Source organism: Hemitrygon akajei, chromosome 17, assembly GCF_048418815.1.
Source record: "Hemitrygon akajei chromosome 17, sHemAka1.3, whole genome shotgun sequence".
In the NCBI taxonomy this organism is placed as follows: domain Eukaryota; kingdom Metazoa; phylum Chordata; class Chondrichthyes; order Myliobatiformes; family Dasyatidae; genus Hemitrygon; species Hemitrygon akajei.
In genome coordinates, this window is record NC_133140.1 from 85980721 (window position 1) to 85993799 (window position 13079).

The window sequence follows — 13079 nt, forward strand, 5'->3', positions numbered from 1 at the left end:
CCACAGAGCCTCATCAACACCTCCTTACTCTTATACACTATTCCTCTTGAAATGAATGACAACATAGCATTCGCTTTCCTTACCGCCGATCCAACCTGTTGGTTAACCTTTAGGGTATCCTGCACTAGGATCCCCAAGTCCCTTCGCACTTCCGATTTTTGAATTTTCTCCCCATCTAAATAATAATCTGCCCGATTGTTTCTTCTTCCAAAATGTAGTTAACTGGATCTGCAAATATGCAAATGACACCAAGATCCTGGATGTAGGAAGAAAGACTATCAAAGCTTACAGCAGTATCTGGACCAGCTGGGAAAATGGGCTGAAAAATGACAGGTGGAATTTAATGCAGTCGAGTGTGAGCTTGGGAAGCCAACCCAGGTTAGGAATTACACAGGGAACAGTAGGGCTCTGAGGAGTGTGGTAGAACAGAGGGATCTGGTAATACAGTTCCATAATCTGTTGAAAGTGGCGTCACAGGCTGTTCTTACCTGGAGTTTGTTATACAATATTACAGTTTGAGGGATCAGAGTTTGGAGTTCAATCCCTGCATCCTCTATAAGGAGTTTATAGACCTCCCTGTGGAACACGTGGGTTTCGGCCAGGTGCTCCAGCTTCCCCTCACATTACAGAGATATATGGGATAGTACGTTCATTGCTCACTGTAAATTGTCCTGTGATTGCGTTTGGGGTTGTAACGGTAGGTTGCTAGGCAGTGTGTCTCAAAGGTCCAGAAGGCCTCGTCCTGCGCGGTATCTATCAATAAATAAATAAATCATATATGCATAAATAGACACCAGTGTTTGATTTCTGAGGCACAGAGTGACTAAACTCTTTGTTTAGTTTGGAGCTGAAAATGGAGAACTGATTTTTGACGAATACTTCAAGGATGTGTACAGCCCTGACCTTCTGAAAGAGCGTTACCTCGACTTATTCGGTGATGTGTTTATCACCATTCCAACCCTGAGAGCGGCTCAGTACTACAGAGGTGAGGCTGCTCCACATTGGTGCACAGGGTTCCCTTCTGTGTCGTCTCCTTTCACCCTTACACCTTACAAGGCTCAAGCTTAACACTCACTGGGTCAGGAATGGGAATGCCATGATTCACAAGAAACCAGAGTACAGTGGCAGTGATGGAGAAGGGATTTGAGCCATTGGGATTCTGAAAATGGCAGAGATTGGGAATTGGTTTCTCCATTGGAAATCTACATGAGGGAGACTGGGAATGGATTAGATTAATTGGATATCCAGATCTATGAGAGAATGGAGAAATGCTTTCATTCAGAAAGAAAGAATTTTTTAAATTCCTCATAGAAAGGTTCGTAAAAAAATAAAGTCCCTAGTTTATTAACAGGCTGGAGAGAATGGAAATCTGTTTGTTCCCAAGGGAATCATTAATAGTGACAGCAAAGGGGGCAGGTTTGATCCTTTGGGAATTTATACATTAGCAAGGAATAGGAAGGGTTTGATCCTTTGGTAGTTTGTATATTGACAGGGAATGGGAAGGATTTACTCCATTGGGAAGGGTTTGGACCATTGGAAATGTGTACATTAGCAAGAATTGGGAAATTTGGACTTTTGAAAATTGTACATTGGCAGTGGGGTTCAGTCAATTGGGAAGGGTTTGGTCCATTGGGAATCTGCACATTAGCAGGGAATGGGAAGCTTTTGATCCACTGGGAATCTATAAATTGGCAGGGAATGGGAAGGGTTTGGTCCTTTGGGCAGAATTTTGTTCTTTGGGAAATTGTACATCTGCAGTGAATGGGGAGAGTTCAGTTCCTTGGGAAGAGCTTGATCCTTTGGAAATTTGTACATTGGCAGGAGATGAATATGGTTCAGTCCATTGGGAAGGTTTTGGTCCATTGGGAATATATACTTTGACAGGGAATGGGAAGTGTTCAATCCACTGAGATTCCAGGATGTAATTGTGACTAGATTTTATCTGTTGTTACTGTGGTTGGTTTGCAGATGATGGAAACCCTGTGTTTTTGTACGAATTCCAGCATCGTGCCAGCTTCTATGAAACAAGAATACCCCAGTTCACAAGGGCTCCTCACGGGGCTGAACTTTCGTTTGTCTTTGGAGGCCCCTTCATCCGGGATTTTGACGAACTGCTTGGTAACGAGCTGATCTCTATGGGAGATTTGGGTTTGGTGTAGGATAAGCAGGAAGGAGTCATGGAGCCTGTGGATAGTCTGGAATTGTAAAGTATTGCAGCACAGAAACAGTCCCTTCGGCCCATCTCATCAATGCTGATCTGAATGTCTATCTACAATAATCCCTTTTGCCCAAATTCAGCCCATAACCACCTTCTCCCTTCCTATTCCAATTACTGTTGTTAGCTCAATTCGGGATCCAGTGGTGAGAGAAATGAGAGGATTCACAATAACCTTAAAGGACTACCATACACCTGTCCAACTGTCATTGTACCTGCCTCACCTACCATACACCTGTCCAAATGTCTTTGTACCTGCCTCCACCTCCTCCTCTAGCAGCTGATACCAGAGACTAACCACCTTTTGTGTGAAAAACCTACAGCTCACATATCTTTTAACTTTCTTCTTGCTCACCTAAACCCTGTGTCCTATAGTTCTAGAATCCTATACCCTGGGTAAATGACTAGCTTTCGACTCTTCCTAACCCCTGCTAAGTTTATAAACCTCTGTATGGACTCCCTTGACTCCCAGCATTTCAGGTTCAGGAATGGTTTTTACTCCTCAACCATCAGGCTCTTGAACATGAAGGGATAACTACACTCACTCCATCACTGAACTGTTCTGATAAACTATGGACTCACTTTCCAGGACTCTTGATTTATTTATTACTTTTTTTTTCATTTTGTTTTGCACATTTGTTGTCTTTTACACATTGGTTGTTTGCCAACCCTGTTATATGTGATCTTTCATTTATTCTGTTGTTTCCTTGTATTTACTGTGAATTCCCACAAGAAAATGAATTAGAGGGTTGTATATGGTGACATGTATGTACTCTGATAATAAATTTACTTGTTGCTTTGAACTTCAGAGAGAATAAACCTGACCTGTCCAGTCTACAGCCCTCCATTCCAAGCAACATCCTAGTGAATCTCTTCTGCACTCTGTCTATTGGCAGCTCATCTTCCCTGCAGTGTGGCAACCAGAACTGTATACAGTACTCTCTCTGTGGCCTGACCAATGTTTAATTATAGTTGCAACATTCCTGTGTTGACCTTCATTCATTGGGAGATTGAGTTCAAGAGTTGCGAGGTAATGTTGCAGATCTTTAAAGTCGAGTCAGACCACATTTGGAATATTGTGTTCAGTTCTGGTCACCTCATTATAGGAAGGATGTGGAAGCTTTGGAGAGGGTTCAGAAGAGATTTATCAGAATGTTGCCTGGATTAGAGAGCATGTCTTGTGAGAAAAGACTGAGCTAGCTAGGGATTTTCTCTTTGGAGCGAAGAAAGTTGAGAGGTGACTTGATAAAGGTGTATAAGAGTCTTTGAGTGGACAGCTAGAGACTTTTTCCTGGGGCAGAAATGGTTAGTACAAGAGGCAGAATTTTAAGGTGATTGGAGAAAAGTACAGGGGAGATGTCAGAGGTAGATTTTTTAAAAACAGAGAACATAGAATACACTGCCAGGTGTGGTCATAGAAGCAGATACATCAGCAACATTTAGGAGACTCTTGAATAGGCCCATGGGAAAATGGAGGGCTATGAGGGAGGGAAGGGTTAGACTGAGCTTTGAGTAGATTAAAAGGTCGGCACATCGACATGTGCCAAAGGGGCTGTCTCTGTTTACCTATGTGACTCCTTGTTTGAATGTAAGATTATTAAAATTTGGGCAATGTTATCAAGATGTGGATCACCTGTGAGGGTACAAGATAAGATAAGGATGCATAGAATTGGGGGTGATGTATTAGCATGGATAGAGGGTTGGTTCACTAATAGAAAGCAGAGAGTTGGGATACATGGGTGTTTCTCTGGTTGGCAATCAGTGGTGAGCAGTGTGTCACAGTGGTGCTCGGCCCACAACTGGTCACGATATACATTAATGATCTGGAAGAGGAGACAGAGTGTAGTGTATCCAAATTTGCTGATGATAATAAACTAAGTGGAAAAGCAAATTATGTAGATGATATGGAGAGGCTGCAGAGAGATATAGATAGGTTAAGTGAGTGGGCAAGGGTCTGGCAGCTGGAGTACAATATTGGTAAATGGGAGGTCATCCACTTTGGAAGGAAAAATGGAAGTTCAGGTTATTATTTAAATGGTAAAAGATTGCAGCATGCCGCTGTGCAGAGGGACTTGGGAGTGCTTGTGCATGAATCACAAAAGGCTGGTTTGCAAGTGCAGCAGGCTGTCAAGAAGGAATGTTGAACAAGAAAAATTCTGCGGTTGCTGGAAATCCAAGCATCACACACAAAATGCTGGAGGAACTCAGTAGGCCAGGCAGGACTGACAGAAAAAAGCTGATGAGTAGATTTAAGTGGTGGGGGGAGGGGAGAGAGCAACACAAGATGATAGGTGAAACCGGGCGGGGAGGGATGAAGTGAAGAGTTGGGAAGTTGTTTGGTGAAAGTTGATACAGAGCTAGAGAAGGGGGGAGTCGACAGAGGATAGTGGAATGCTGGCCTTCATTGCTAGAGGGATTGGGTTTAAGAGCAGGGAGGTTATGCTGCAACTGTACAGGGTACTGGTGAGGCCGCACCTGGAGTACTGTGTGCAGTTCGGGTCTCCGTACTTGAGGAAGGATATACTGGCTTTGGAGGCTGTGCAGAGGAGGTTCACCAGGTTGATTCCAGGGATGAGGAGGTTAACCTATGAAGAGAGATTGAGTCACCTGGGACAGTGCTCACTGGAATTCAGAAGGCTGAGAGGAGATCTTGTAGAAACATATGAAATTATGAACAGGATAGATAAGATAGAGGCAGGAAAGTTGTTTCAACATGGTAGGTGGGAATAGAACAAGGGGACATAGCCTCAAGATTCAGGGAGTAAATTTAGAACAGAGATGAGAGATGAGAGACAACTGATTTTCCCAAAGAGTGGTGGATCCATGGAGTTCTCTGCCCAATGAAGCAGTAAATATATTCAGCTACCTCAGTAAATATATTTAAGACAAGGTTTTTAGATTTTTGCATATAGGGGAATTATGTGGAAAAGGCAGGTGAATGGTGGAGCAGACTCGGTGGGCCAGATGGCCTACTCCTGCTCCTATTTCTTATGTTCTTATGTGAGAGTTGCAAATCAACCTGGAGCCACTGGAAAGCAAGGGCCTACAAAGGTCTTCCCTATACCAGTTGGTACTGAATCTGGGTTGTGGGGTAGGTTTCCAGAAAACAAACTCCCTATCTCTTGCCAAAATATGGCCAAGGGCATCCTTAGAATAAAGCGAATGGGCAATCAATTTAACAAACCATCTCTCAGTGCAGCCCCCTTGCCAGCCTGCATAGCACAGAGTACAGCACAGGAACAGACCATTCAGCCCACTATGTCTCTGCTGAACCTGGTGCCAAATTAAACCAATCCATTCTACCTGCACAATCACCACTCCCCGTGTTTGTCTGCCTATCTGCCTCTAATGTTTTTGCCTCTGCCACCACCCCTGGGGCGTGTTCCTGGCACTCACCACTCCCTGTGTGAATAAAACTTGCCTCGCACATCTCCTTTAAGTTTTCCATCTTTCAAATTAACTACATGTTGTCTGGTGACGTTCCTACCCTAAGAAAATACCCTGACTATACCTCTCATAATTTTAGAAACTTCTATCAGGTGAAAGGTACATTTAGTGTCGGAGAAATATATACAATATACACCCTGAAATGCTGTTTCTCCTGTAATCCAAGGTCTCCCCTCAGCCTCCAACACGACACAGAAAGCAACCCAAGTTTGCCCACCCTCACCTTATAGCTGGTGCCCTCTATCCAGGCAACATCTTGGTGAAGCTCTGCTGTGGTTACAGCTTCTCCAAAGCCTCCACTTGCTGTAGCGCAGTGACCGCCATGCTCCCGGTCTGTATTTGTACAGCTGAGACATCCACCTGAAGCCACCGGAGTGGGGGATGAAAGTTAAACGTTTGAAGAGCAGTCCCCCCCCCCCCCCACCTACTGGCGGAGAGTCCCCGCCCTTTGACGGATCTCCCCTGCCCCACTGAAGTGCGCCCTGCTGTTGCCCTGAGAGGTCAGGGCAGCCAAATGACCGGAGGAGTGACCATGTGACTTCATTTCACAGGCAACATGTCTGAGCAGGAGAGACAGCTGAGCAAGTCGGTGATGTTGTATTGGGCAGAGTTTGCACGCAGCGGGTAAGACTTCTCATATTCTTCGTGTATAGAATGACCTATCTGAATGGCACACAAACCAAGCTTTTCACTGTACCCCAGTACATGTGACAATAGTAAACCAATTCCCTGTACCAATGGAAGGAACACACCTCTGCTGGTCAACCCTCAGCCTCTGCCACTGGCTTGTCCAATCTCTCTTTATAATTCATACTCAATCCAGGCAGCACCCCTGCAAACCTCTCCTACACCCTCGACATCCTTCTGTACTGGTGTGACCAAAACTGCACACAATACTGCCAAGTGCAGTAGAACCAAAGCTTTATACAGCAACGTCATTAGCCCTGGGGAAGACAGCTGCCCATCGGAGGAAAGTGCCCTCCCACTGGAGGAGTGCTCCTACCCCCAATGGGGGACACTCCATTTCACCCTCTCTCTCCTGCAATCCAAGTGTCTGCCAAAATCCACCTGAAATATATATAATGACTGCTCTGGGGGGAAAAGAATACCAGAGTCACAAACCTGGGAGGGGATTCCCTCCTCTTGTCCATCCAATATGATTGTGAAGTTGTATCCCTTCTACATGGAGTGCTTTGGCAGGAAAGCATCATCAAGGACCCCCAGCACCCAGGCTGCCATCAGGAAGAAGGTACAGGAGCCTCAGGATCCACACCACCTTGTTCATGAACAATTAATATCCATCAATTGACATGGATAACTACACCCAACTTCACCCGCACTATCATTGAAATGTTCCCACAACCAAATGACTCACTTTCAAAGACTCTTGATGTCATGTTCTCGATATTTATTGCTTATTTACTGATTATTATGTCTTTATTTTGTACTTGCTCAGTTTGTTGTCATTTGCCTGTCCTATTGTGTGCAGTCATTCATAGATTCTATTATGTTTCTTGGATTTACTGAGTCTGCCCATACAGATACACAGTTGTATATGGTGACATGATAATAAATTTACTTTTTACTTTGAACTGATGGGGTGGGGGGAACCATCCCATGCAGCCACACCACTAATCATCAGAATCTTTCAGTCATCGCACATTCTCCTGAACTCCAACGAGCTTTGGCCCAACCTGTCCTACTTCTTGTTACTACATCAGGGGGGAATTACATCATTGCTCCTCCTTCTCGTTACTATATCAGGGGGGAGTTACATCATTGTTCCTCCTTGTTGCTACATCAGGGGGGAGTTACATCATTGCTCCTCCTTCTCATTACTACATCAGGGGGGAATTACATCATTGCTCCTCCTTGCTGCTACATCAGGGGGGAGTTACATCATTGCTCCTTCTCGTTACTACATCAGGGGGGAGTTACATCATTGCTCCTCCTCCTTGTTGCTACATCAGGGGGGAGTTACATCATTGCTCCTCCTCCTTGTTGCTACATCAGGGGGGAGTTACATCATTGCTCCTCCTCCTTGTTGCTACATCAGGGGGGAGTTACATCATTGCTCCTCCTCCTTGTTGCTACATCAGGGGGGAGTTACATCATTGCTCCTCCTTCTCGTTGCTACATCAGGGGGGAGTTACATCATTGCTCCTCCTCCTTGTTGCTACATCAGGGGGGAGTTACATCATTGCTCCTCCTCCTTGTTGCTACATCAGGGGGGAGTTACATCATTGCTCCTCCTTCTCGTTGCTACATCAGGGGGGAGTTACATCATTGCTCCTCCTCCTTGTTGCTACATCAGGGGGGAGTTACATCATTGCTCCTCCTTCTCGTTACTACATCAGGGGGGAGTTACATCATTGCTCCTCCTCCTTGTTGCTACATCAGGGGGGAGTTACATCATTGCTCCTCCTTCTCGTTACTACATCAGGGGGGAGTTACATCATTGCTCCTCCTCCTTGTTGCTACATCAGGGGGGAGTTACATCATTGCTCCTCCTTCTCGTTACTACATCAGGGGGGAGTTACATCATTGCTCCTCCTCCTTGTTGCTACATCAGGGGGGAGTTACATCATTGCTCCTCCTTCTCGTTGCTACATCAGGGGGGAGTTACATCATTGCTCCTCCTCCTTGTTGCTACATCAGGGGGGAGTTACATCATTGCTCCTCCTTCTCGTTGCTACATCAGGGGGGAGTTACATCATTGCTCCTCCTTCTCGTTACTACATCAGGGGGGAGTTACATCATTGCTCCTCCTCCTTGTTGCTACATCAGGGGGGAGTTACATCATTGCTCCTCCTTCTCGTTACTACATCAGGGGGGAGTTACATCATTGCTCCTCCTCCTTGTTGCTACATCAGGGGGGAGTTACATCATTGTTCCTCCTTGTTGCTACATCAGGGGGGAGTTACATCATTGCTCCTCCTTCTCGTTGCTACATCAGGGGGGAGTTACATCATTGCTCCTCCTCCTTGTTGCTACATCAGGGGGGAGTTACATCATTGCTCCTCCTTCTCGTTACTACATCAGGGGGGAGTTACATCATTGTTCCTCCTTGTTGCTACATCAGGGGGGAGTTACATCATTGCTCCTCCTTCTCGTTGCTACATCAGGGGGGAGTTACATCATTGCTCCTCCTCCTTGTTGCTACATCAGGGGGGAGTTACATCATTGCTCCTCCTCCTTGTTACTATATCAGGGGGGAGTTACATCATTGCTCCTCCTTCACGTTGCTACATCAGGGGGGAGTTACATCATTGCTCCTCCTTCTCGTTGCTACATCAGGGGGGAATTACATCATTGCTCCTCCTCCTTGTTGCTACATCAGGGGGGAGTTACATCATTGCTCCTCCTCCTTGTTGCTACATCAGGGGGGAGTTACATCATTGCTCCTCCTTCTCGTTGCTACATCAGGGGGGAGTTACATCATTGCTCCTCCTCCTTGTTGCTACATCAGGGGGGAGTTACATCATTGCTCCTCCTCCTTGTTGCTACATCAGGGGGGAGTTACATCATTGCTCCTCCTCCTTGTTACTACATCAGGGGGGAGTTACATCATTGCTCCTCCTTCACGTTGCTACATCAGGGGGGAGTTACATCATTGCTCCTCCTTCTCGTTGCTACATCAGGGGGGAATTACATCATTGCTCCTCCTTCTCGTTGCTACATCAGGGGGGAATTACATCATTGCTCCTCCTTCTCGTTGCTACATCATGGGGGAGTTACATCATTGCTCCTCCTTCTCGTTGCTACATCAGGGGGGAGTTACATCATTGCTCCTCCTCCTTGTTACTATATCAGGGGGGAGTTATATCATTGCTCCTCCTTCTTGTTACTACATCAGGGGGGGAGTTACATCATTGCTCCTCCTTCTCGTTGCTACATCAGGGGGGAGTTACATCATTGCTCCTCCTTCTTGTTACTATATCAGGGGGGGAGTTACATCATTGCTCCTCCTTCTCGTTGCTACATCAGGGGGGAGTTACATCATTGCTCCTCCTTCTCGTTGCTACATCAGGGGGGAGTTACATCATTGCTCCTCCTCCTGGTTGCTACATCAGGGGGGAGTTACATCATTGCTCCTCCTTCTCGTTGCTACATCAGGGGGGAGTTACATCATTGTTCCTCCTTCTCGTTACTACATCAGGGGGGAGTTACATCATTGCTCCTCCTTGTTGCTACATCAGGGGGGAGTTACATCATTGCTCCTCCTCCTTGTTGCTACATCAGGGGGGAGTTACATCATTGTTCCTCCTTGTTGCTACATCAGGGGGGAGTTACATCATTGCTCCTCCTTCTCGTTGCTACATCAGGGGGGAATTACATCATTGCTCCTCCTTCTCATTGCTACATCAGGGGGGAGTTACATCATTGCTCCTCCTTGTTGCTACATCAGGGGGGAGTTACATCATTGTTCCTCCTTCTCGTTGCTACATCAGGGGGGAGTTACATCATTGCTCCTCCTTCTCGTTGCTACATCAGGGGGGGAGTTACATCATTGTTCCTCCTTGTTGCTACATCAGGGGGAGTTACATCATTGCTCCTCCTTCTCATTACTACATCAGGGGGGAGTTACATCATTGCTCCTCCTTCTCGTTGCTACATCAGGGGGGAGTTACATCATTGTTCCTCCTTGTTGCTACATCAGGGGGGAGTTACATCATTGTTCCTCCTTGTTGCTACATCAGGGGGGAGTTACATCATTGTTCCTCCTTGTTGCTACATCAGGGGGGAATTACATCATTGCTCCTCCTTCTCATTACTACATCAGGGGGGAATTACATCATTGCTCCTCCTTGCTGCTACATCAGGGGGGAGTTACATCATTGCTCCTTCTCGTTACTACATCAGGGGGGAGTTACATCATTGCTCCTCCTCCTTGTTGCTACATCAGGGGGGAGTTACATCATTGCTCCTCCTCCTTGTTGCTACATCAGGGGGGAGTTACATCATTGCTCCTCCTCCTTGTTGCTACATCAGGGGGGAGTTACATCATTGCTCCTCCTCCTTGTTGCTACATCAGGGGGGAGTTACATCATTGCTCCTCCTCCTTGTTGCTACATCAGGGGGGAGTTACATCATTGCTCCTCCTCCTTGTTACTACATCAGGGGGGAGTTACATCATTGCTCCTCCTCCTTGTTGCTACATCAGGGGGGAGTTACATCATTGCTCCTCCTCCTTGTTGCTACATCAGGGGGGAGTTACATCATTGCTCCTCCTCCTTGTTACTACATCAGGGGGGAGTTACATCATTGCTCCTCCTTCACGTTGCTACATCAGGGGGGAGTTACATCATTGCTCCTCCTTCTCGTTGCTACATCAGGGGGGAATTACATCATTGCTCCTCCTTCTCGTTGCTACATCAGGGGGGAATTACATCATTGCTCCTCCTTCTCGTTGCTACATCATGGGGGAGTTACATCATTGCTCCTCCTTCTCGTTGCTACATCAGGGGGGAGTTACATCATTGCTCCTCCTCCTTGTTACTATATCAGGGGGGAGTTATATCATTGCTCCTCCTTCTTGTTACTACATCAGGGGGGGAGTTACATCATTGCTCCTCCTTCTCGTTGCTACATCAGGGGGGAGTTACATCATTGCTCCTCCTTCTTGTTACTATATCAGGGGGGGAGTTACATCATTGCTCCTCCTTCTCGTTGCTACATCAGGGGGGAGTTACATCATTGCTCCTCCTTCTCGTTGCTACATCAGGGGGGAGTTACATCATTGCTCCTCCTCCTGGTTGCTACATCAGGGGGGAGTTACATCATTGCTCCTCCTTCTCGTTGCTACATCAGGGGGGAGTTACATCATTGTTCCTCCTTCTCGTTACTACATCAGGGGGGAGTTACATCATTGCTCCTCCTTCTCGTTACTACATCAGGGGGGAGTTACATCATTGCTCCTCCTTGTTGCTACATCAGGGGGGAGTTACATCATTGTTCCTCCTTCTCATTACTACATCAGGGGGGAGTTACGTCATTGCTCCTCCTTGTTGCTACATCAGGGGGGAGTTACATCATTGTTCCTCCTTCTCATTACTACATCAGGGGGGAGTTACGTCATTGCTCCTCCTTGTTGCTACATCAGGGGGGAGTTACATCATTGTTCCTCCTTCTCATTACTACATCAGGGGGGAGTTACGTCATTGCTCCTCCTTGTTGCTACATCAGGGGGGAGTTACATCATTGTTCCTCCTTCTCATTACTACATCAGGGGGGAGTTACATCATTGCTCCTCCTCCTTGTTGCTACATCAGGGGGGAGTTACATCATTGTTCCTCCTTCTCATTACTACATCAGGGGGGAGTTACGTCATTGCTCCTCCTTGTTGCTACATCAGGGGGGAGTTACATCATTGTTCCTCCTTCTCATTACTACATCAGGGGGGAGTTACATCATTGCTCCTCCTCCTTGTTGCTACATCAGGGGGGAGTTACATCATTGTTCCTCCTTGTTGCTACATCAGGGGGGAGTTACATCATTGCTCCTCCTTCTCGTTGCTACATCAGGGGGGAATTACATCATTGCTCCTCCTTCTCATTGCTACATCAGGGGGGAGTTACATCATTGCTCCTCCTTGTTGCTACATCAGGGGGGAGTTACATCATTGTTCCTCCTTCTCGTTGCTACATCAGGGGGGAGTTACATCATTGCTCCTCCTTCTCGTTGCTACATCAGGGGGGGAGTTACATCATTGTTCCTCCTTGTTGCTACATCAGGGGGAGTTACATCATTGCTCCTCCTTCTCATTACTACATCAGGGGGGAGTTACATCATTGCTCCTCCTTCTCGTTGCTACATCAGGGGGGAGTTACATTATTGCTCCTCCTTCTCGTTGCTACATCAGGGGGGAGTTACATCATTGCTCCTCCTTCTCGTTGCTACATCAGGGGGGAGTTACATCATTGTTCCTCCTTGTTGCTACATCAGGGGGGAGTTACATCATTGTTCCTCCTTCTCATTACTACATCAGGGGGGAGTTACATCATTGCTCCTCCTCCTTGTTGCTACATCAGGGGGGAGTTACATCATTGTTCCTCCTTGTTGCTACATCAAGGGGGAGTTACATCATTGTTCCTCCTTCTCATTACTACATCAGGGGGGAGTTACATCATTGCTCCTCCTTCTCGTTGCTACATCAGGGGGGAGTTACATCATTGTTCCTCCTTGTTGCTACATCAGGGGGGAGTTACATCATTGTTCCTCCTTCTCGTTGCTACATCAGGGGGGAGTTACATCATTGCTCCTCCTCCTCGTTGCTACATCAGGGGGGAGTTACATCATTGTTCCTCCTTGTTGCTACATCAGGGGGGAGTTACATCATTGTTCCTCCTTCTCATTACTACATCAGGGGGGAGTTACATCATTGCTCCTCCTTCTCGTTGCTACATCAGGGGGGAGT

General features: G+C 46.6%; 1 protein-coding gene across 5 annotated transcripts in view; it reads left to right on the plus strand.

Annotated features, from left to right (window-relative positions):
• The window catches only part of LOC140740875 (pyrethroid hydrolase Ces2e-like), a 114448-nt gene that overhangs the window by 97852 nt on the left and 3517 nt on the right, over positions 1-13079 (plus strand). For 4 of the 5 annotated variants that reach the window (XM_073070462.1, XM_073070463.1, XM_073070464.1 and 1 more), the window contains 3 exons: positions 841-985; positions 1969-2118; positions 6214-6286. In XM_073070462.1, the coding sequence (XP_072926563.1) occupies positions 841-985; positions 1969-2118; positions 6214-6286 (368 nt within the window). The remainder of the gene's footprint in view (positions 1-840; positions 986-1968; positions 2119-6213; positions 6287-13079) is intronic. The other variant, XM_073070466.1, reaches the window with a different exon arrangement.